The sequence below is a fragment of the Diabrotica undecimpunctata genome, chromosome 9 (genome assembly GCF_040954645.1).
Source record: "Diabrotica undecimpunctata isolate CICGRU chromosome 9, icDiaUnde3, whole genome shotgun sequence".
Lineage (NCBI taxonomy): Eukaryota > Metazoa > Arthropoda > Insecta > Coleoptera > Chrysomelidae > Diabrotica > Diabrotica undecimpunctata.
In genome coordinates this window covers 98,182,310-98,207,896 of record NC_092811.1, presented here as the reverse complement: position 1 = coordinate 98,207,896, position 25,587 = coordinate 98,182,310, and the positions used below count along the sequence as shown (strand labels likewise).

The 25,587-nt window shown below is 32.4% G+C and overlaps 1 protein-coding gene across 2 annotated transcripts in view; it reads left to right on the top strand.

Moving 5' to 3' along the window:
- Window positions 1-25,587, top strand: part of LOC140450305 (ribosomal protein S6 kinase alpha-5-like) — a 422,483-nt gene that overhangs the window by 46,463 nt on the left and 350,433 nt on the right. The window contains exon 1 of one of the 2 annotated variants that reach the window (XM_072543859.1): window positions 14,538-15,246. The exons of the other annotated variant lie outside the window; for it this stretch is intronic. Within the exon in view, the coding sequence (XP_072399960.1) occupies window positions 15,060-15,246 (187 nt within the window). The 5' untranslated portion in view covers window positions 14,538-15,059. Of the gene's footprint in view, window positions 1-14,537; window positions 15,247-25,587 lie in introns of those variants that run through there. 2 annotated transcript variants of the gene reach the window in all.

Here is a 25,587-nt window from a genome sequence, read left to right as displayed (position 1 = left end):
TACGGATTATATGTTTGCCCCATGTTACTGTCTTTTCTGAAAGAATCCGCGCGACTGTCTCTTTTGTTTCCTTATCTTTTAGTCTTCTCATATCACATTTTTTGTTAGTATTCTTTTTTGTAACCTTTTTAAATCTAAACCTCAATTTATCAATAACAGGAACATGATCTGACGATATGTACCGGGTTAACTTTTACCTGATATGCATCCATGAAGGAATCTCTTGTTCACCATTATGTAATCAATTTGATTCCCTATTATGTTTCCTGGTTGATCTTGCGGAGAGACCCAAGTATACAAACGTCTTGGTGGTAGTTTGAAGAAAGTATTTATTATTGCGAATTCTTCTTCCTCTACAAATAGTTTTAATCTTTCTCCCCTATTATTTCTCTTCCTTAGACCAAAATCACCAATAAATTCACCACTTTTCCCTTTACCAATTTTCCCGTTTAAGTTACCCATAATAAAGTTATATCCTCTTTTGAATTTGGTTAAGTGAATTTATCAACAACTCATAGAATTGCTCTACCTCTTCTTCTGGTTTATTGCTGGTTGGGACATACACTTGTAAATGTAAAACATTTAATTTGACCGGAGTAGTATTCAGTTGGATTATTATTAATCTTTCAGAAACAGGTAAAACATTTGTAACATATTGACGTAATTGAGGATATACGATTACTCCCACCAAATACATATGTTGACCGTTATTATTTCCCATATGATGGTCAACAATACGAACACCACTATTTGTCCACCTCATTTCGCTTATGCCCATTATACCTACTCCAAGTCTGGTCATTTCTTGAATGGTATTATGAAGTTTTCCAGTCTGATACATTATCTTCACGTCCCAGGTACATATTTTAATAATCAACTCTGAGGTTTGTAGAGACACTTTTCCAGGCACATAAAGAAGAATAGGTCCGATATCAGGTTTGCAGATTGAGTATTTGGTTACTCAGACATTTTCTCATCTTATATATTTCTATATCAAAATGCTGCTCTTGATTGCTCTATTCTTAATCCAATTTCCTATTTCTGATTTAGATCTTCAGTAAGTCAGACTCCTAGGTATTTCATTTTGTCCACTTGTTCAATATCTTCATTTTTTATCTGCATCCTTTGTATGCCTTTGTCTCTCTTACTGGTAACCATGGTTTTTGTTTTCTTTATTTTTTTTCCTTGATGTTTATTGCTAGACCAAACTGTTCCCAGTATTACAAATTGTGTTTAATAGTGTCTGCAGGGCTTTCTCACTTTCAGCAATAATGACTCGTCGGCATAAAGAATGTTATTTATATTTTCACCATTTATTTTGATCCCTACTGTATAGTTTTCAAGTGCTTGTGTAAATAACTCTTCAGAGTATAGTATAATTAATAGTAATGGTGAAAGTACATAGCTTTGTCTCACACCTCTACTTATCTGTTGCGCATCCATGCTATTTCCATCTAATACTATCATCATCATCATCATCATCATCATCATCCAGCCCCGTTTTCACATCCATTGTTGGATATAGGCCTCCTCCAAACGTCTCCAGTTCTCTCTATCTCTAGCTGCTGCAATCCAGTTTGTTTCTATTCTCCTTAGGTCGTCGGTCCATCGGGTGGGTGGTCTGCCTCGACTTCGCTTGTCGGCTCTTGGTCTCCACTCCAATAATCTCTTCGTCCATCTTCCGTCTTCCATTCTAGCAACATGTCCAGCCCACCTCCACTTTTGTTTATTGATTCGCAGTATAATATCGTCAACGCCAGTTCGTCGGCGTATCTCCTCATTTCTCACGCGATCTTTCAAGGTCAGATCCAGCATTGATCTCTCCATTCGCCTTTGTGTTACCCTCAGTTTTTCGGCAGTAGCTTTCGTTAAAGTTAGGGTCTCTGCTCCGTAGGTCAAGACTGGTAGGATGCATTGGTTAAATGCCTTCCTTTTCAGGTGAATTGGAGTATTTGTTTTAAAAATGTCTCTCATCCTTCCATATGCCGCCCATCCCAACGTGATTCGTCTATTTAGCTCGCAGGTTTGGTTGTCTCTGGTTATTCTGATTTCATGACCCAAGTATGTGTATTTATCGATTAATTCTACCTTGTTGTTATTGATCTGTATCTCTTCGCTGGGAACCATATTGGTCATCATTTTGGTTTTCTCGAAATTTATCTCCAGCCCAGTTTCTTGTAGTATGTAATTCAGTTCTTGGAGCATGTCTTTGATCTCTCCCAGATTATCTGACAGAAGCACGATATCGTCCGCAAAACGTAGATGGTTTAATCTTTCTCCATCGATGGATATTCCTTTCTGTTGCCATGTTAGTCTTTTAAATGCATACTCAAGAACGGTAATGAACAGCTTTGGTGACATGGTATCACCTTGCCTGACTCCCCTTTTTATCTTTATCTTATTAGTTGCTGAATGTAGACTTATGGTTGTTGTGGCATTTTCATATATATTTTTAACTATATTACAATATCTGTGGTCGACCCTGCAATCTTGTAGTGCTCTTAAGATGGACGGTAATTCCACTGTATCAAACGCCTTTTTAAAGTCTACAAATATCAATGCCAAGGGACGGTTATATTCGTTAGTTTTTTCTATCAGGGTTTTTAGGCACTGCAGGTGATCATTTGTGCCGTAATTAGGGCGGAAACCGGCTTGTTCCCGAGGTTGGTAAAAATCCAGCTTTGTCTCTAATCTGTTCGTTATTATTCGGGTGTATAATTTATAAAGATGGTTAAGGAGACTGATTGGTCTGTATCTTTCCAGGTCTGCTATACTATCACCGCCTGTTTTTACATCTGTTTTTGCAAACTTTTTAGACATTCAATGAAAATGTTATATTTAGCTTTGGCGAAATCTTTCTCATAGTCTATAAATGCCACGAAAAGATCTTTTTGTTGACCTAGACATTTTTGAGCAAGAGTTGTAATGTTTCAACTAAATAAAATTTGTCGCATTTACAATTTATTTTATAAATACAATCATTTGTTCTATCTTATTCATTATCTTGTGTATTATTATTGTACTCTTTTACGTTGCTGGTAGAAGATAGGTCTACTTCACGGACGCAACAATGCCCACGTGGACCATAATTATTCAATCTCCTGTTATCTGGAAGAAATTATTTTTAGATCCATTCTCCCACCTAATTACTAAAGTGTCCCTTCCCATACACTACTCTGTTGTTGGGCATCAGAAGCATGAGTACCAAGATATAGCGTAAGGTAAATGATCCTGGATCGGTCTATTATTGAATACTAGAAGTTTTAATGACTTAGAATGCGATGGAAAAAGCAACAGGAACTTTTCCTGAATATAATAAAAAATTATTATTTCAAGTTTTATCGTTAAGAAAATAGTTGGGTTGTAAACTTTGAACGCGCACCTAGATTTTGTTTCTATAATTTCTAAATCTGTTATTATTATCATCATTTCAATTTTGATCTGTAACGATTTCTATACCCTTGCGACCTTTATTTTTTTCGTTTTTTCTATGTTTTTTTTTATATTTAAAGTTTAGTTTTCAAATGGATCAACCATCCATGGTGTAATAATTATCATCACCCTACGAGTTTCGTGGTGTACCTAGTTCAGAATCATTTGTCAAAGAACTGGAAGACAAACTATACGTTGTGGAAAAAGAAATATCCAAGGAAATCTTACCACCAACCATCGTCTGATTTATAAAGGAATATGACATAGTAGTGAAACTATTAAAGAAGACTTACAGCAAAATTTAGAAAACATGCCAAGAAGCTACCAGCCATAAATGCAAAGAGTGACACTACCAAATATTAGACATGGTCTTAATTTTAAGTATGTTCATCTGTGGGTCCAATTCTCTTCCCTTTACCAATTCTAGATGTAAACTTTTTAAGGTGTGTCAATAACAGACAGAATAGAAAAAGTTTTATTAATATATAGATGCAAGCCTAAAAATATAGGAAAATATAAAGGATTCCATTTTTTATTTTAAAAGCTACAACAGGAAATATATGAGACAGCGTATAATTTCCACTTCCTTTGAAAGCAAAAAATGTATATCCCCATAAAATCAATACCTAAAAATAACTCAATTTAAAATAACAGAATAATAAGGTGTAGTCTCTAATATTTGTTCCAAGAACCGTTTAACGCATTTTCGTAAACATTTATATTTACACATGGTGTTTGTGTAGGTACTTACTCCTAATTTCAAGAAAAGATTACAAACAATTTCAACATTTATTTCTCTCACTAAAATATCACAACCGTCCCTGACAACAAACAGTATTAAGAGCATATTTAAAATCAATATACAAAAACCAGTGAGATCGCTTCCAATAGTAGACATTTTGTAAGGCGTGTTGCCTAATCAGTAGGCTCGTAACAGGTTTGTGGTTTATTTAAATAAGGTATAAAGTGTTGTATACATTTAGAAGGTATTATTATAAAATATGTGAGGTAATGCATTTAGATAATGCAAACTTAAAATTACATATTTTATTATATAGCAAGAGGATAAAGTAATTAAAACTGTTAAATAAATTGATCGGAAACTCAAATGCGAAGATGTTAGGCTTAATTCCATATTGGATAAAATCTAAAATAATATCGCATCTATAAAATTGTAAGAAAGGTAAACGAAGGTAGTAATACTGTTAATACTAACAAAGAGTCAAAACAGAAAAAAACAGCATATGTAAGAAGATATATTTGCCAAATCTAGGCCTGGAAGTACAATTGTATAGCAAACAAAAATAATGAAATCAAGAAAAATATATTAAAGAGCAGCATGGATGTCTGACAAAACCCGAGCCCAGGTCATCATAAATGTCTTTGAATTTCTCTATCTTGAGTTATACCTATATCGTCATAGCCATATCTCGTGTACTAGTTCTTTCAGGATCGATTTTGTATATTAGGTGATTATCAGCTTTGAACATTTTTGCATCAATTGGTGCTACACCTAGAATTCTACTAATAAATGAATACTTAATTTTATAACTTTTTGTCACTCAACTGTTCCATCTAATCCTTCGCATTTCCTGCACCATGGTTCGTTCACCCTAGCTATGATGTAGCGTAGCGACAGTGCATAGCTACAGTTTCAGTAACCATCCCCATTTTAAGACCCCCACTTATCAATAAAACAAAATTTATAGGTTTTCTATACCTAACAGTTTCAATAATCCGTACAGCATTTCAGCAACTAGACCTTTAGTCAACACATCAGCTGGCATAACATCAGTAGTCATATATTCTTCTTCTTCTTCAGCCTTAAGTAATCCAACTTTGGACATAGGCCTCCCCCAAATTAATCCAGTGTTTTCTATTTTGCGCGACTTGCTTCCAGTTGTGTCCTCCGATCTTCTTAATGTCATCAGCCCATCTCATTTGTGGTCTTCATCTGCTTCTCTTTCCTAACCATGGTCTCTATTGTTGTATTTCGTGGTTCCATCTTTTATTATTCAGTCCTGCGAAGCTTTATTTTAATTTGGCAGCATGTTCCTCTGCGTCTTTTACTTTGGTTTTGCTTCTAATCCATTTGTTTGTTTCTTTTATCTATAAGTTTCATCCCGAGCATTGATCTTTCCATCGCTCTTTGTGCGCTCTTTACTATTTTATCCATATTAGACTCGGTGAGTGTCCACGACTGTGAGCCATACGTGGGTATAGGGAGGATACACTGAATATTGTTCTATTTTAGTGCTTTTTAAGATCCAACTCAGTTTTCGAAATCCTGTCCACGCTAACTTTATTCTTCTGGTAATTTCGGCAGTTTTATTTTCTTTGTTAACTTTCATTATCTGTCCCAAGTAGATGTATTCGCTTACTGTTTCTAAATTTATGTCATTCAACGTTATTTTTCTAATGTTCGGTGTATTTGTCATTGTTTTGTTTTTTCCAAATTCATCTTAAGACCTACTTTTTCCGAAGCTTGAAATAGTTGTGTCATCATGGTCTGTAGTTCTTCGAAACTTGTATCGAATATTACAATATCATCAGCATATCTCAAATGACTAGTCTTCTTTTATTAACATTTAATCCTTTAACTGCCCAGTTAATGTCTTTGAACACGTCTTCCAGTCCAAGTGTGAATAGCTTTGGTGAGATAATATCTCTCTGTTGATTGGTATAGCTTTGGTTTTCGCATCTATTTGTATTTTCATTGTAGCTTTCTTGTAAATGTTATGTATAAGCATTCTGTATCGGGAGTTTATCCGGCAGTTGTTCATATCTCTCTCTAATGCCCAAAGTTCTATGGAGTCCAATGCCTTTTCATAATCAACGAAGCCAATGTATTAGTTCAAGTGATATTCGTTGGCTTTCTCTATTAGTGTTCTGACTGTAAAACGATGATCCGCTGTACTGTAACCCTTTCGGAATCCTGCCTGCTCTACCGGTTGATAGCTATCGAGCTTCGACGTTAACCTGTTAGTTATTACTCTCAAAAATAGTTTGTACATTTGGGACAGCAGAGAGATTGGCCTATAGTTCTTCAGATCTTCCCTGTCTCCCTTTTTGTTTTGAAGAGAAGTATTGTCAAAGTTTTATTCCAATCATAAGTATTATATATATGACAGTAGTCATATATTTTACATTAATGATTGTGTCAGATATTAGGTCTCTTAAAAAATGATATCTTTCATTAATAGGCTTACTTCTTTTATGATAAATTTGATTTGTTGATGCACTTTGATTACCCTTAAATAAAATAATACATTCAGTTTTCACAATGAAATCACTTAACAAACAAGACAGACAAGGCCATATATTCTGCCTCGCAGCTAGATAAAGCTACCATTTTTTGTTTTGCACTTTGCCAAGATATTGCTGAGCTACAAAGCTTAAATGCATATCCAATAAAGGATCTACGATCTAATGTATTGCTTGACCAATCTGCATCTACAAAACCTTGCAATTCTGAATCATCTTTTGAGTAAAGCAGAGAATAATTAATAGTGTCTTTTATTTAAATACCTCAATACTCTTTTTGCACATTTCCAATGAGGATCATTCTATAGATTGTTAAATTGGTTCAAGAAACTAACTGTAAATGATATATCTGGTTAAAACAGATAAATACATCAAACTATCGATTAGCCTCCGATAAGAAAATTTATCTCTAATAGAATTGTTACTATTATGACTTTGGTTCAATTGGAGTTTTAACTCCTTTGGCATCACTTACGTTAAATCTCTTTAACAACTGAATAATATAATTTTTCTGATTCAAAGCAATATAACCTTTAGTTATTTGGATTAAAATCTATTTGCATACCTACACATTCATGTTATCTGTCTGCCTCCACATTGCACTCATCGTATGCAACATATTGACGTCTCCTTTTTGGGGCCTTTGATCTACGATAACCAAGAAATTTCTAAATGGCTAAAGCTATATCCTGGAGGTGTTGTTACTCATCTTCAGTTTGCCGGCTTGTTCAACGAAACATATGGCAAGTCAGCTACGGTGTAAAATGCATATCACGGATTTAAAAGCACTAGCATCTGGCCGCTGAACCTTAATATATTTCGAATTATATCCGCTGAAACCACAAACACGCGTCCTCAGCCTGCAACAATAATGAGCTCTGTAGAATCTGAACAGATTTTGACACAACCTTTACAACAAGCAAATGATTCAGTTCATGTGAGAAATACGTCACAGATAGCTGTGGCTGCTGCGTGATCTCTCGTTCAGCCATGGTCCCATGATGCGATATATGAAGAAAATTCATCTCATGTTTCAACAACAAACTCCGGTCTAGAAGTTGTTTTAATTGCTGCTACGAATGAACGTCCATCGTATTCTGCTCTTCCTGTTCCTATTGAGCTGTTTTCTCCGGTGCCAAAATGGTGTTCTATTAGTGGTCAAGGAAAAACGTAAACCAAAAATTCGACAGAATTTGTTGGTGTTGACTTATACTCCTAATATGTTAGAAACAAAATCTAAAATGAGCCCAAAGCAACCCCAACAAAAAAAAAACGCAAAGCCACCAAAAAATTATTTTAAGAAGATTACGAGAAAGAACACTTTCCTAATATTTCTCATTACGATGACGAGGACTGTGCTTGCATTTACTGGAACGACCTTTATTTAAGTCTAAGCCCGGAGAAGATTGGTTGAGGTGCTTAAAATATTCGTTTTGGGCTCACCCTTCTTGCTCTGATGTTCTAAGAAGAACTAAACTTTCATTTGCGAATTACGCCAACAATGTTGTATGTATTATATGTATGTCATTTTGTCCATTAGCAATGTGTCATTTTGTCCATTAGCAATGTGTCATTTTGTCCGAAGCATATGGACAAAATGGATTATGATTGATCTTAGTTAAATATTTTTCGTTTTTCTTCTATAGATTTTTATGCTAAAAATGTTTATTAGTTTCGATTATTTTAACAATAAAAAGTTATGATTAGACTTCGGCAAATATGCAAATAAAAATGTAGAAAATATGCGCATAAATATGCACGTGTTTACCCGAAAATATGCAAATATTTTACAAAATATGCATACAAATAAATAAAAAAATCATAAAATAGTAACAATTTTATTTTAAAAAAAAAGTGTACATAACTAAATATTTCCTACTATTCATTAAGATTTACATTTATTTTAAGTAACTACATCATTTTTAAGTATGAATAAACTTATTTAGAATTATGGTAACAATAATGACCAAGTGGTGTTCAAAATTTTCTAACAAAAACTTGTGGCTTCTGTCTGAGTACATATATTTATATATGGAAAAACTTCGTTCAACATCAACTGATGTAACGGGAGCATTTTTCAAACTAACCAAAACATTTGGTTCTAAATTAATTGTTTCCGAAATATTTCCAGCTAGAACACTGACTACTTCAGAAAGAATATGGTAACCTTTATTTTTTTCCATAGTAGCTTCAAATTTTTTTAAAATATCTTTTCCAATATTACCTCTAACGTTCCGACAACATGACGCAAATTCTTTTATTAATGCTGTACTTTCGAACAATGACAGTTTTGGTGATTCTAACTGAGTAATTGTTTTTTGAACAAAACTAAAATTTGATTTTATAAATGAAAGTTCTTGTTGAAGCAAGTTACTCTGAAAAGTTTGTTTAGAATCCAAAAGAGATTGGGAACTTTCATCTGTTAACGTATCAATTATGTTCTTTATTTTAACAAAATGATCTGCATAAAAATTAGCTGCTTCTAACCATGTTCCCCATCGCGTTAAAATAGGTTGTGGTGGAAGAGGAATGTTAGGTAGCATTTCTTTATAAAGTTGAATTCTTATAGGAGATTTAAGAAATACTTTTTTGACACTGGATATCATGGTATTTACAAGAGGAAACTTTTTTCGTATTTCCTCTGCAACTCTGTTTAATCCATGCGCTACACAAGTAACATGTATTAAATCTGGGAAAAATATTTTTAAATTTTGTCCTGCTTTCACCATATAAGGAGCAGCATCCGATAAAATAAGCAGTAATTTATTAGAAGAAATAGTTGTCGGAAGAAAAAAAGTTGCTAATGTTTCTTGTATAAAACGCGAAATTGTTAAAGCATTTGTTTTCTCAAGTTGCTGGCATGAAATAAGATGAGATTTTGGTAAGGTATCTTCTTTAAGAACACCAATCAATAAATGAGCAATATACTTTCCTGAGGAATCAGTGGTTTCGTCTACAGATATGTAAAAATAATTATCTGCAATTTCTTCCTTAATATTAATTAACACCGACGAGTATAGCCCGTTCACATTATTTCTTCTTAGAGACCGATCACTTGGAACATTAAGTTTGCAATATTTTTTTAGAAACGAACTAAAATTTACATTTGCTAATTTTGAAAGCGGTATGTTTGCAGACACTAATGCGCGACACAAGTCTTCATTAAAAGTTTCTTGCTCATCTAATTTTTTTGAAGTAGATTGGAAACATTTAGCCATTGAAGTTTGATGTTTTCCTCCTATTTTTCCTTTTTTTGCAATGTGTGAAGCAGTTCTCACATGTTGGTCTATCTGAAATTTCTTCTCACATGCTATCTATAAATAAAAATAAAAACCTTTATTTTAACCCAACCTTTAAAATATAAAAATATACAAGGTGTTTTTGGTTAATCAAATAACTGGTTTGGAAAAAAAAAACACTCGCTAAGTTTTTTAAATGCAGTATTAATCCACAAATTAGTTTTTGTTACTAACCATTAGTACATCATATAACTTATTTTAAAATTCAACAAAAGTTTTTTTTTTTGTTAATTCAATTACAATAAAAATAATTGTGTTTTAGAATAGCTGACTTCATAAAAAAAAGTAAAGGTGAAAAATTTTTCTAAATACACACCATTGTATTGTACCATGGACAATTTTTTCTCACTAAAGGAAGCTATTTTTCATTTAAAAACAACCTACGAGTACTAAATTTCAAGTAAATACGTTTATTGGTTTTAAAGTTATTGTTGTTATTAACTAAAAGAATTTAATTTTTTTTAATTTTAACACCCTGTATCTCGAAAAGTAAATAAGTTTGACCCCTCATTAACTATATCGTTTTGTTCAATTTTTCGAGAAGTATCTACAGTCAAACGTTGTAAGTGTCATTTGGAAACACCCTGTATGTATGAAATATTAGATATTTAATAGAAAATATTAGATACTTACAATTTTTCCACAGACTGAACACTAGATTTTTCCCATATCCATAGACAGCTCTTTATAAGGTTTAATCCAAGTTGAAGCACTGGTTGTTTTAGGCATTATAAAATCACAATCTTCCTTTTTGTTACGCACAACGAGTGTTTACGCTTTGAATATCAAAACAAAAATGATTTACAAATCTGAGCATCAAATTAGAAATGTTTAGGGAGATTTTGGAAAATCCCTAAATTAGGAACAAAACTATTAGCCGTTTACCTGCTGTTAAGATACAATAAATTGTAGATAGATTTGGGGATTAGATCATAAAATGCAAATGAGCGAACCCTTAGCGATTATCCAATAACTGAATGCCTCAGTGACCGAGACTTTCTAAGAATGTTGAGGGCTACTTAAATTGATCTTCTTTGAAATTGTAAATGTTTTGTACCTGTAGAGATTACGTACTTAGATCATTTCTTGATTAAAATGACTACAAAATTTTATACAAGAATTGAAATAAATTGGTATGTTTAAAAATTTTCAAATACAGTATAAAAATCTGAACTTTTATGCACTTTATGCAAACTTTTATACAAATATGCCAAAATATGAAATATTTGCATAAAATATGCACAATATGCAAAATATGCAATATGCATATTTGCCGAAGTCTAGTTATGATACAAAAACAAAACTACAGTTGAGTCCATGGTACTTCACCCGTGCGTCATCGTTTAAAGCATACGAAATGCGTCGGAAATTTACTTCAAGCAACAGAAAGTGGCTACTACTCCGATCACGGATTATATTATTAAATTTGATGTTATGAAATAAATAGAATGTAAAATGTTAGTTTTGTTTTATAATTTTGGTGCAGAATTATAGCTACTTTTGAAGTAGCTTGTTTTCCATGTATTTACGTAAGAAACACGCTCGTTGTGCTACGATATGAGTTCTTTCAATTAAAGCTTCTCGATGATCATCTTTTTTAAATTTAAAGCCCAAATCTTATAATATTCTACTCAAGGATATTTTACTTGTTGAAACAATTTCTTTAGTCTGCAGCTCATTGATAACCAATTCACTGGTATGTATGGTTACCATGTTTCTCAAAAAAGTTATATATTTTAATACATTACTATAACATGTTAAGTCTTGCTCGTAATTCTCAATAGAAAGTTGGTTTACGTAATATCCTGATACATATTATCTATTGCATTTCGAATTGTCATTTTATTGTCCTCGGGTAAATTATTAGTTTTCGTTTTTAACCGGTTTTCCCGGAGAAGATAAAACAGGATTTTTTCTTTTCTCTTTCGTATATTGTATATTGTTTTTCTCAAAAATTTAAGTGGAGATGCTACCCTCTAAAGAAAGTTTATCCGTATTTTTAATTGAAATTGAAAAAAACCAAAAATAAAAAGTTCCGAGTTATAAATATTTTGTTATGTAAGAAAAATTGACAAATAAATAATATTAATAATATAATTATATGCTTGTCATCATTAAAGCTTTATAATAGCGCACATTTGAAAATTGTACTTTTTGTATATCTTGAGCAGATAACAGTTCCAACGGTCCCTTATTCCTTTTTTCTAATTCAAAATACTCGATTAAATTTAAAACGCGTTCTATAATGTTTTCTATGTAATACTTATTTGTTTTTGTTTTGTTCCTAGGCCCATACAATTTATTGTTAAGGGGTGGGGGCGCGAGAAACTTTCATTTCAACAAAAGGGGCGTGGTACAAAAAAGTTTGAGAACCCCTAGGTCTAGAGCGTTCATAAAAATAACATGTCTTATAACCATCGAGTTAGAATCTATGGAGAGGGCATCACGTGACTTAAAACGACCTCACTTCGACCATATTGTTAAGATTGTTTTGACACTTTTGACAGATCGTATATGTTTGTTTACGTTTGTTGTTTTTCGAATATTTTTAGTTTTATAATACTTTTATAGAAACTGTAATAATATATTGTGATAGTGCATAATAATGGTTTCTTGTTGTCTACGTAATTGCAGTAACAGAAGCAATGTTAATAAAAAATCTTTAGGAATAACGTTCTACAGTTAGTATACAAATATGTAAACAAAGTAATGGCCCGTACTTCAGAGAATAAATTAATAGTATTTGACTGTATTAATTTATCTTTATGTATAATATATCGTGTTGTTAGTGTTTACCGCGGGATAAATAAATCATAGTTTATTAAAAATGTATTGAACTTTTTTAGATTATGATTAAATCTTCTGAATAACTAGTCATATTTTTATAGTAGTTTTAATATTATTGAGTCCGGCCATGATCCCACCGCCATATTGGTATCATCGTTAGCCACGCCTACCTACGCCGTTTTTAATACACACGTTAATATGCTCATAGCTTCTCCATAGATTCTAACTCGATGCTTATAACAGGCGATAGCTGGTTTGTTTTTAGTTTCATGCGTGAAAGACGATGATGCTAAATAAAAAGTATATGTTTTATCTCGTCAAGTATTATAATGACGCATGGGTAAAGAACCATGGACTCAACTGTATATGTAGTTTTGTATACATTTCTCCTAGTCAATATCTGATTTAGATTTTTGGTATTTCTTCCGAATTGATTCCTTGAAACAATTTCAAAAATTTCCGAATTTAGCCATGGTTTATTATGATTCTGTGTGGTGTGAATATAATGTGGCTGTTTTCCAATATACTCTATACTTATTTATTTTCGCAGAAAGCGTCTGTTCCAAAATTAATACTTTTTGGATAGAGCTTAAACTGAGATATAATAATCTCGTATAAGCACAACCATATAAAATAAAGTATAAAGGAAGCCGCATACTACCATTACAAATTAAACGAGAAATAAAAGAAATTTTTTGCAATTTTAGTTTTACTTGTCTAAATTCTTATTGTCAATATCTTCCCCATATTTTTTTCCACCATCTTAACAAAATTTCGCCGAATCATTCGACGGCACCATCATTTTCCCCATTCTCTAAGGTTTGGTATTTGAGAATTTTTGTCATGCAAATAATGCAAGGATAACTACAAATAGCTAACAAGCAGCTGATTTTGTTGTTACCCATCCGTCGCCCTCCAACCAACTTTTAATCTCTGCTTATCTCTTTTCTACGCATCCTGGCCGTCTTGACTATTCCGCACGTTAATATTTGCTAAATAATTCCTTGATTCGTTTAATAGACGCTTCAAAATAAGTATTGCTTGGGTCAATTACTCCAAAGTTCAAATATTTCCATAGTATAAATATCTTACTGCCTAAAATAATAAAGATATCTTTTAATAATGATATTCGAGTCCACAAGCCACACAGGACGAGGTAGATAGTGGAGTGGGGCGGAGTTGCCAGATTGCCGCGTTTCAAAAATAATAAGATTCAAATTCAAAATAATATCACAACAAATTTTGTAAATACGCATATCTGGTAACTTACTGCATTTATATGCAACATGCGCTTATTTAATAATGTGACTGTTCAAACTGAAGTTTTTAATTGTTTCATTAATTTTATATTTGCAATGTTTTTAGTTAAGTAATTAATAATTTTAAAAACGTCTCACGTACAGCTTAGCAGGTTAAAAGTGCTTACTAAATTATTATTTAGAGTTTAGTATGAGCTTAGTAAGCTATATTAAAGAAACAAAAGGAGAAGCTAAAATTTAAAGTATTAAAAAAATAAAAACTGTAAAGCAGTCAAAATATTTATTATATCAGAGATTAGTGGCTTTTGTTCTCTGATTCAATTTGATTAAATAAATATTTCGTAATAAATTTCCCTAAATATATAATATTTAAAAATATTGGTTTGGAAAATTTAGTTACTGATTTACTGTAATTTCCGACGATCCGGCAACGTAGGCGTGGGAATGAAAACGGACCTGCAACATGGATACCTATTTGATTTTAGTTCAGCAGAAACACAGTTACGGGCGCAGTGATAGAATCGGTCGGGGAACATTGTTTTGGTTTTGTATAGTGGTTAAGAGTTGTATAAAGGTTTTAAGAAATAGATTTTTATAGAAGTGCAAATACTCTAGTTTTTAATAAATTTATACGAGGCGTTAACGTAGTTTTTGATAATAAAAATAAGTGAATAAGTGCAAGTATTTGACATAACCTAACTTCTGACAACAACAAGGAAATTAATTTGAAGTTTTGAAACTTTGTGGTAGTGTCTTTCGTGACAAACAAAATCAAAGTGAATATTTACATTTAGTGAATTATATATAATATATGTGTATATTCGAGCATCTTGCTACTTTCTTAACTGTTATTTGACGACCTACTTTTAATAACTGTTTAAATAACGTGAAATCAAGTAAATAAATCGAAATTTTTACTTGCTCCAACCTAAATATGCCTGTGGAAATAATAGTTCCTGTTTGTGCACTATGAGTTAGATCGGGTGGTGAAATACGATAATCTTTGAAATTGTTTAAGATGCGTTGCCACAAAAAAACCAAGGAAAGTGGGTTTTTCGAAGGCGATTCGTCTGATACAGACGGTATTAATATGGGAAAAGCCATGAAAAGGACTAAAGTGTGCACTACTTCCAGTGAATCCAAAAGGAAACCGGAATATACTCAGGACGAACTGGATTCTCATATCAGGAAAAGTGACCCTGACGGTAAGTTTTAAATATATTCAATCCTGGTTTAGTTCTTCATAGAATAAGTAAATATAATGGTTACCAATCTCCAATTTATTAAAAAACGTTATGTTACATCATTACGAAGATATTGCTAACTTTTTAAATTGTAGTTTGCCTTCAGTTGATTTTAATTTTAACTGATTATTTCTCATATTGCTGCTGTATGACAGTACTTATCTGGTTTTAATTTTTAACATTTATGGTAATAGTATTTTCCTCTAAAATATTCATCCAATACCTAGGTAATATAATATTCAACTTCAAAAAGATACAACGAGCTTGAGTTTCCTCAGCCAGTCAATTAGTTTTTGACCTTCCTCTCTGTTTTTTCTTCCGTTAACTCATTCAGTTGGTGTTGCTATCAAGAAACTATTTTGCATAGGTGTAGGATTTGATCTTAATTTATGTCTAAATTCACATCATGCCGTGATGTCCAACTCATTAGTTTCTGTAATAGAAATGGATAGTAATTTTGATTCGGAAAGGGAAATCACGAGTATTAAATTTTAGTCATGAGATACCCTGAATAAAATTAATATATGATCAAGAAGATAGAAGAAAAATTAATTAATTTTTTAGTTTTTCTCGTGTTATAGCTCAAACACAAGTTTTAGCACAGTTCAAATCAATCTCAAGTAATTTAATTGCGTATTTATTGCGTATTTCTTAAATGTAATAACTCTTCTTCATTCTGTTATTATAAAGAGTGAAAAATAATAGTAATTTTTCACTCTTTGGTAAAGTAGTTCCACCCCTTGCAACTGCATTTTAGGGTTGTGCCAAGCAGTGCAGTTATTTCTAAAGCTTACATAGAAAGGGTGAGAGATTTTATCTTAGGGATTATAATATAATAGGGTTGTTGGTTATCTATGATTATTTTGCATCATTGTGTGGTAAATTATTTTTCTATGCTAATATTCCCTTCTTTCTCTTAAATGATTATCTTTAGTCCAAGTACTGCATACTCAACGCACAATAGTACATTTTGATACGGCATAAATCTGTTGTTTTTAAATCCTTGTTCTTATTATCAATTTCATAGAGAATCGTTTGGTATGTGATTATATTTTTGGAAATAGTGTTATTTTTGGAACTGCAAGAGATGTGCTTTAGCCAACTACTTGTTCGTGTGTTGGCATCACTTATTATAATCAGGAATGATAACTTGCGTTGATAGCTCATTTCGAAATCAGATCTAACATTTGGACAAACTTGGGTCTTCGTGATAGTCATCTATATGTTTGAAATAAAAGTTATTAATCCAGCTTCTACAAAACCTGCAGCCTGCAGCACTTTTGCAACCAATATTTTGTATGTGTTATGTTTATTCAACAAATCTAATTGTAAGCATGTAGCCGCAAACGTGTTACGTTCTTAGTTGATCCGTTGGTGTTTATTTTGTTATTCCTTATTCATACCTGTTCTATATATCCATAGGACGTTCACTATGAACCATTGGTACGCGCCGTGTCAAGGATGAGAAATTAAGTTTGGGTGTTAGTCTCTTCATTAAGATTTTGTACATATTTGTCAATAGACTTATGAATATAATTTTTTTAATTTAATAATGTAGGTACCTTTTCTGTGTAACAGCACTATCACTGCATTGTTCCAGTCATTTGGAATTGTATCATCGGCTTGTGTAAACACCGATTAAACAGTTGGCTTACTGATTTTAGTAGGATTTCTCTTCTCTCGTAGAATAACCATAGTAGATAGCAGTATCCATTATCTATTTATTTATCCAACACAACAGCTCAGCCATCATCTGTTGATGTTGCGTTTGCATTTTTTTGCGTTTCCTTAGTAGTAATATCTGTGTATGTTGCAATATTGTCTACTTATTCTTTTATTACATACCAAATAAGATAAGTTCTTTTAGAATTATGTACTAAACTTATATACTTGCACTAAGCTATTTATTCTATGTTGCTCGTTCTGTATTTATTTTCCTACTTTTCTGCAGCTTCACTGGTTAGTTTTTATTTATGTGTAAGTTCTGCCAAAATATAGATCAAATTTTTGTAAGGTATACATTTACTTAAGTAAATAAGTTTGCTTTCGTTTAAAATAAACAAAAGATCGTTGATGCGAATTTGAGGTAGAAGTAAACAAGATGTGATAAACTCAAAAATGAACATTGTTTATTTGGAATTAAAATGTTTGTTGAAAAACATGTTTTTGATAAAAGATGCTGTGTTTTTCATAAATATTTAATGTATCTGGTATGTTTTAACTGTTTTGAGAAGAAAATGCTAAGAAATATGACACAACTAATATTTATTTCCTAAAAATAAAATATTTTGTGGAAGACAACCCCTAGCGATCAAAATAGAAGTTGTAAAATATGTAGTAAATAAAAAGTTTGTGCAGAATATTTATATACGTACTTACTTACTTAAGTCCTCAATGAAATAAGGCTACTGAAATAGACTTAGAGACACACAGATTACCTAGAAATGAAATGAGGAAAATAAATCATTTAAGTCTAATTCACTACAAATTCTAAAAACACAATTTTTAAATGGCTAAAATCCAAAATTGAAAAGAAAAATCTAACCAAAACATCATTTGACTTTAAGAACCAGCATACAACGATTAAAAAAAGTACATCAACTATGTAATCCAATAAAAACATCGGGAAAGCTGTCACCGAGCCTTCCTGGCTCAATCGTTAATATGTATATACAAACGATTTAAACTAAGAGTTTTGCAATCTACAGACGTGACATGTAATCGTAATCAGCATCACAACCTTGCAATTCCTTGGAGTTATGGCTAAGGCTATGGTGTTTTGAAAATCCTATTTCTAAGGTGAGGTGGATTATTTTGTTTGTGTGTTTGCGATGCTGTCGTGATTTTTTTATTGCTTTCCGTATTTGCATTGAGTTTTCCAATCCTTGATATTCATTACTCTTATAACTTCTTCTAGGCCTTCCTCTGCACCTGTGCTATATTGGTATAAAGTTAGTTATCGTTCTGGATATATAAGTATATGTGCGTGGTCGTCTCAGTATTTGTGTAATCCATTCTAATTGGGGAGACTTTATGTTTTTAACCATGTTTTTTTTTCAATTTCGTAGGGGTCTAGAATTATTCTCATTATTTTTCTTTGGAATTTCAGAAGATTATCGTCCGTTTTTTGTTATGCGTTGCTGTTTATATTTCATATTATGTGACAACAGGTGGTATAAAGGTTTATTTTTGTTTCTTACTTAGAGTATTGCTTCCCAGCCGATTTCTATTCATTTCTTTAGCCCGATTCTCTTTGTTTCTTTATCTAATTTTTCAGTTGTTCTTGATAATTGTTCTAATTCAAATAGAGTAAAAAAATGTTTCAAACAAAAATCATAATATAAATTAGTTAGAAAGTAGGTTCTTCAAAAATTAGTTGAGTTGGAGTATAGTTGAGTCCTGTAGTACTTCTAGTTTTATTTTGACCTTACCAAGATTCCTTGATTGGTAATCCCTTCATAAACGCATAAGAGGTGTTTGCCGACTATTGTTCCCTCTGACTCTTCACAAAGGTGACAGATATCATCGGTTACAGCAGCGAGGTTTCTATTGTGTTTCTAACAAAACTACTGATACTTCTCGCATTAAGATGCTCGTTTTGTGATTTATATAAAGGGGGAAAATATGAAGTTCAAAAAATCTTCAGTCCTAGTAACTAAACTTTAGTGAGAGAATAAAAAGTTCTAGAAGAACTAGATCTAAGGACAGTAAAATGACAAAAATATTTTAAAATTGTACGCGAGACCATATTTTTAATGTCCATTAATAATTACAAAGTAGAAGTAGCAATAGGATCGAGAACTTAGGTTAGATAATTACCTACACAAATGTAGAAACTATCCAGCTTTTTCAGGCCACTGACATACGATTAGAAGGTCAAAAGACACATAAATAAGACTGACTGTAGGTTTTACCATTACTATAGTACATTTGAAGATGATTAATAGCACAAATTTTATAGCAAAGGTCTAAATAAAGGGTTGGTCAAAGGGCGACCATTACCATTTGGAAATTTTAAGCCTGTAGACAAACCTTCTATAACTGTCTGACGAGCATTTGTTACTAGTTTATCTTGCCAAACATTTTTGTTATAAAATGCCCTTTATTTAGCAAGGTTTCATCTATATAAATAAAAAATATTTTTGGCTTTTCTCAATTTTTGAATTTTCCTTAAATATTGTCTCCTTCAAAAAATAATTTCTTCTTTCTCTATGAGCGCAGATGTTCTATTGTTCACAATTGATCTCTTTTAATGTTTGGCAAAGATTCGTCTGTATTAATGTCTACTAAATATGTATCCAAAGTAGGAATCCTTTTTTGTAAATAAAATGAATGAACTTTTCTTCGAATCCATTGTTTCACTGTATCGTCTATATGAATGCGTTTTCTCCCAAGTGACGTTTTAGATGCTTTTGTAATACTTCCATTATTTCGTTTCTTTAAAAGTCTATAAATAGTTTCTTCTCCAACTCCGGTCATATCTGAACACTTAGAAATTATACCTCGAACAGTACTTGTAAAATGTTCATGTACAAGAGCATCATGTACATTGAACAATAAATTACGTGCCAATGAACACTCTCATTGACACGGTTAAATGACACTTTATTTCACAGGAGTAAAATTTGTGACGTTTGTGACATTTTTACTACACAAGTTCATTTATTAATTAATATCGCTTTTTATTATAAAAATAACAATTCTGCGTGTTATAATCACAGGACTTTACAAACACAACCTGTTATTCTTAACTAAAATGATTCATAGTCTGCAAAACACGTTCTGCCGCTTGGAAATTGTAATCCTTTCTAAGAAAGTTCAGTGCTTATAAATTGGCCCCCTCCTTTTTGGAAGTTGTAAATATTTTGTACCTGTAAAGATTACGTACTTATAACATTTGTTGATTAAAATGACTACAAAATTTAAGACAAGAATTGAAATGAATTGGTATGTCTAAAAATTTTAGGTGAAATACAAACATTTTCAGAAAAATGTTGAATATTTTATTTTAGAAAATCTCTGTCACTGTTTTATGATGTTATATTGGGTTTTATATCACGTGTAATAACATTTGTGCTATCAAACATTTAAAAATGTATTATAGTGAAACCATACCAATGCTATCGAAGTAGAAACAACGTAAATTCATAAATTGGAATACGAAAGCGAAATAATTGATTATTTTTTACAGTGTACAACAGTTCTCTATAAAATATACTATTCATAATTATGCGTATTTTGCAGTCCAAGTGAAGATATAAATAACAATTTTAATATAACTAAATGCATTCATTATTGGCTTATCGACTAAACAAGCTGTACAGAACTTCATAGAATTAATTAATATATTATGTAATTTGTTGGTGTGTACAAAAAAAGTACTAGAATATTCCAAAGCGATAATTCGCGAAATTTCATAGCTGAAACGTGTCTCCTCTCTAGTTGTCAAGTTTTATCGTGTATTTATTTTACATTTTCATAGTTATGAAACCTATAGACTCCACAATAATTACCATTATCAATAATCCGCTCGAGAAAACTACCTTGAACCCCGCCACAGCGACGTTTGCCTTGTCAGTTGTCCCATTCCTCGCTATTAGGATATCTGTTCCGCGATAACGACCACGCTAGAGATGGCAAGGGTCTTTATATACTATTGCCGATAATATTTGGAAGACTATAATAACATTTGTTGCAACGTCTGAACAGTTTTTCCAGGTCGAAATCAATTTTCTTAATCGGTATTACTTTCTATAGACAATGAAAATAGTAATGTAACACAATTATAAATAATAAAAAGTAGTACAAGATTACAATATTTTTGTGTATGCACAAATAATTTAAGTTCTGTTGTAATGACATTTTGATTGGATTTATGATAAAAACTGTTTCTACGGTAGCACATTATTGAAATACTAAAGTGCATTCGATGTACAAACAGTATGTGCAGTGAAGACCGATAACGGTTACAACAAGAAACCGTCTCCGAAATACCGTCACACCTCTATACCAAGCTTTACACACTTTAGTCTCCAAGTTACATAAATGTTTCGCGAGCAGGCACGTGCGTCCCTCAAAACTAATAATAAATACAGTTACTTTGCTACTACAACAGAGCACACGGTAACTATTTATTTGCGGTTCTGCTTCCAAGGTATCACACACATTAGGCTAAAAAGAGAAGTCACACGGCCTTATTTTAACCGATTTACCTTCGATCGGTACGAGGGCAGATTTTTGCATGGAATTTTAAACGGATCCTCGATTTGTGTTTCCGCTGTGAAAAAATCAGGGTTGGAAATTCAAACTGGGCGGTTTCGAAAAAGTTTATTGTTTGACACACTTTTTCTCTTTAAATTAACATTTATTTCATTCGTCCTGTTAATACAATCGGTACGTTTATTGATTTGTGTCTTCTCGAATAATTCTTGGTTGAAAAAAGCTTGTGTTCTGTGTCTTGGTATAAAAGATAGCGGTTAATTATCTAATTCCCGAATTCCTTAAGCCTCGGGCTAAGGTACAAGTTTAATCTAAATTGGACTATAATGCATGTTCATAGATTCTGTTTTGAATTCTTTGTGTGGTTTGGTTCATGTTATATCGTGTAGTTTTCACAAGGAATTTCATAAACTTAGTGTTGCTCGACTAGCATGTCTTTGTCGGATTGGACAAGAGAATGAAGTTAAGGTTTGCCAAAATCCGAATATCCTTGTCGTCAATACCTGTCTTCTACCTATAGTTGATGTACCCGCTCTAAATCCTGCCAATTTTATTACTTTTCCATAGAGTTTACTAATGGTTTTTCGCAAGTCGTTTGTTGTTATAAACCGGTCGGTTAGTGGCCAATTAGCTTATATCTTGCGTTCCCGTAACCGTCTGTCGGAGATCGAACCCGGACCTTCCGGTTTAATTAGCCAGTGCCATAGCTACTAAGCAATGGCCACAATTTTAAATATGTTATAAAATAGACAACATCATCTCTAGTATTATTTCCGAATTTCCAGCGTTTTCTGTCGAAGCAATCTTCAGTTTTAAAATCTCTGCCGGTCATTGCATCTTCGACATCTTCTCTCCATGACCTTCTTGGTCTACCTCGTTTTCTTCTAGTAGGCAGAGTCCACTTTTCTATTTTTCTTGGCCATCTATTTTCAGGCATTTTCTGCAGGCTGCATACGATGGTTAATATATACCAAAAACTATAGAGCTCTTCTTTGACTCGCCACTGATATGCCTACAAAATTTCATTAAATTCTATAAGTTTTTTTAAGCTATTGCGTCAGAAAGAAAATACTCGAAATCAGACTGGATCGGACAAGTTAGCCTTACGCTACGCTCAGCAGAATAAGTAAATCATTGCTTATTCATCTAATCTCCAAGATGCACTCTGTAGCCTTTTTCATTGCCGAGATATGCTAGCTTTACTTTAAAGTCAGCATAACAGTTGTTTCTCGGGAACGGTTGCAAACAACCAATTAATTCCTAGCGGTTCACTTTTTTGGTTTCAAAGTTTTTGGCCGATATTTTGATTTTTCTGGGAATGAGTTTTGCGCTGAGGGATGATGGGGTAGTTTTTGGGGATTGGTCAATGTACCACCCAAAGCAATTAATTAGCAATAAAATATGCCGCCAAGATGGGCTGTGTAGCCTTATTTATTGTCGAGATGTAGCTATGGATATATTGGCTATGATAGATTTCCTGTAAAATTAGCATAATCATTGTTTCTCGGAAATGGTTACAGCTATAAATTGTTTCTTGGCGTAAAACTTCGATAATAAATTAGCAATCAATTCTTTTTGTTTCGCTTTTTGGCCGATAAGTTTTTTTAAGCTATTGCGTCAGAAAGAAAATACTCGAAATCAGACTGGATCGGACAACTTAGCCTTACGCTACGCTCAGCAGAATAAGTAAATCATTGCTTATTCATCTAATTCGCTTTAAAATGTAACATTTTCCACTTATATATTCAGAATTAAGATTAAATATAGATTTTTGAAAGATTTTTTGTCAGTTAATAATTTAATCATTTTAAAAAGGTATATAAAATGAAACTGTTTAATATATAAGTTCTAGCGCTAGTATTAAAACAAGGATTTTGCAATAAAATAATTTTGAAAACACATCAGAATCTTGTACATGGATATTTAAACTTTACTTTGTACTTTCTAACTTCAAAAATGATTTTTTACTGAGTTTCAGGGCTTTGAAAATGGCCGATTTTGCGTTTTCAAAATTTCAAACGCTTATGACTCAACAACGATCAATTTTGAGAAAAGTTAATCTAGTACGGACTTTTTTGTTCAGAATCCCCCAAAAAGCTTTGTCTCGGGCGGAAAAGTTAATTTTTGAAATTTGTATGAAAAAATTGTTTAACAAAATTTCGACCAAACTCAGCTTTTTCTACATTTCAGCACCCTCCGGTACTAGCATACTGAAGTATTATCCATGTTATGATAGTATGCTGCCGCCTAGCTTGTTTACGCGTCACCTATCCAATCTTTAGCATTTCCTCGGCAAAATAAAATAAAATATGCCTTCAAGATGCACTCTGTAGCCTTTTTCATTGCCGAGATATGCTAGCTTTACTGTACAGTCAGCATAACAGTTGTTTCTCGGGAACGGTTGCAGCAATAAATTGTTTCTTGGCGTTAAACTTCAGCTATTAACAACCAATTAATTCCTAGCGGTTCACTTTTTTGGTTTCAAAGTTTTTGGCCGATATTTTGATTTTTCTGGAAATGAGTTTTGCGCTGAGGGATGATGGGGTAGTTTTTGGGGATTGGTCAATGTACCACCCAAAAGCAATTAATTAGCAATAAAATATGCCGCCAAGATGGGCTGTGTAGCCTTATTTATTGTCGAGATGTAGCTATGGCTATATTGGCTATGAAGATTTCCTGTAAAATTAGCATAATCATTGTTTCTCGGAAATGGTTACAGCTATAGATTGTTTCTTGGCTTAAAACTTCGATAATAAATTGGCAATCAATTCTTTTTGTTTCGCTTTTTGGCCGATATCTCGGTTTTCCGGGGGGATTGATTAATATACCAATCAACAACAATTAAGTAATTAGCAATAAAATATGCCGCCAAGTTGGACCGTGTAGCCCCTTTCCTTTACAAGATATAGTTATGGCTATGCTAGCTTTACTGTAAAGTTAGCATATCTACTGTTTCTCGAAAACGGCTACAGCAATAAATACAGCTAACTTTACAGATGTGTTTCCATTTTCTATTCTCAATTATGTCTTTTATTTCTGTAATTTACATTCCAAAACATTTCAAGTGTTGTTTCAAATTAAATTTTTCAAAATGTATTGTCTATCGTTAAACAATCTGATCTATTAGCTGTATACCTACATTTATCTATTGAACAATGCGGTCGATGTTGATTAGTCATTAGATCATTGGATAGATAATTCGAAAACATTAGTTTCAGCCATCATAAAACCATTAAAATGCAATTCTATTTGTACAAATCGCAATACATATTTAAATAATAAATAATGGGTAATACCTAATAATTAGGTACAATGCCATCGTAGATCCATCGACAGATTCAAGGTTAAGATAAATGAATCTGTTTCACAGCTGATGATGATTTTGTGTTTTATTATTTACGGTTTCGCAAAATATTAGCTAAAAAATAGGTTGTCTCCAAATCATATCGTTTGTGAGATCATTATAGACCGAAGTTACTTTTATTTATATCTTGTAAATTTAATGAATAAAGTGACATATTTTGAGTTATTTTGCACCCATATGTCAAATCATCCAAAAATGTTGTTGCAAATGGCATATTCAAAAATATTGTTGCCGGTAGCAGAACAAGAAATCCCATGACAGAATTGACTTAACAAAATTCTGTTTATTTACATAATGTTAATGCTAAATGCTATTGTCATACATCGCAGCGGCAGTTTTTTATATAATAAATAAAAAAGTCTTAAGGGTTTAAACCAGAATTACACACCTAAGTGGCGGAAAATATAACTTTACCATAAAGATAGTGAAAAATATCCCAGTCGTCAGAGACGAAAACGCCACTGAACCTCTAAAAATCATACGAACATGCTGAATTTTGCTGAGAATGCCAATTTTGGACTCCAAAAAGGATGTAAAAAAGTTTGCCACTCTTACTCCCGGGCTTTTCCACGAAATCATACCTAGTAGAGGAGGAAAACATCGATTTACCAACAATCTGTACGCCATAGAAAAAAATGTTTCCACCAAGAAATGTAGCTGAGATAATTTTGAACAAAAACGTTAATTAGTACTTTTTCTGTAGAATGAACCGTTCTCTC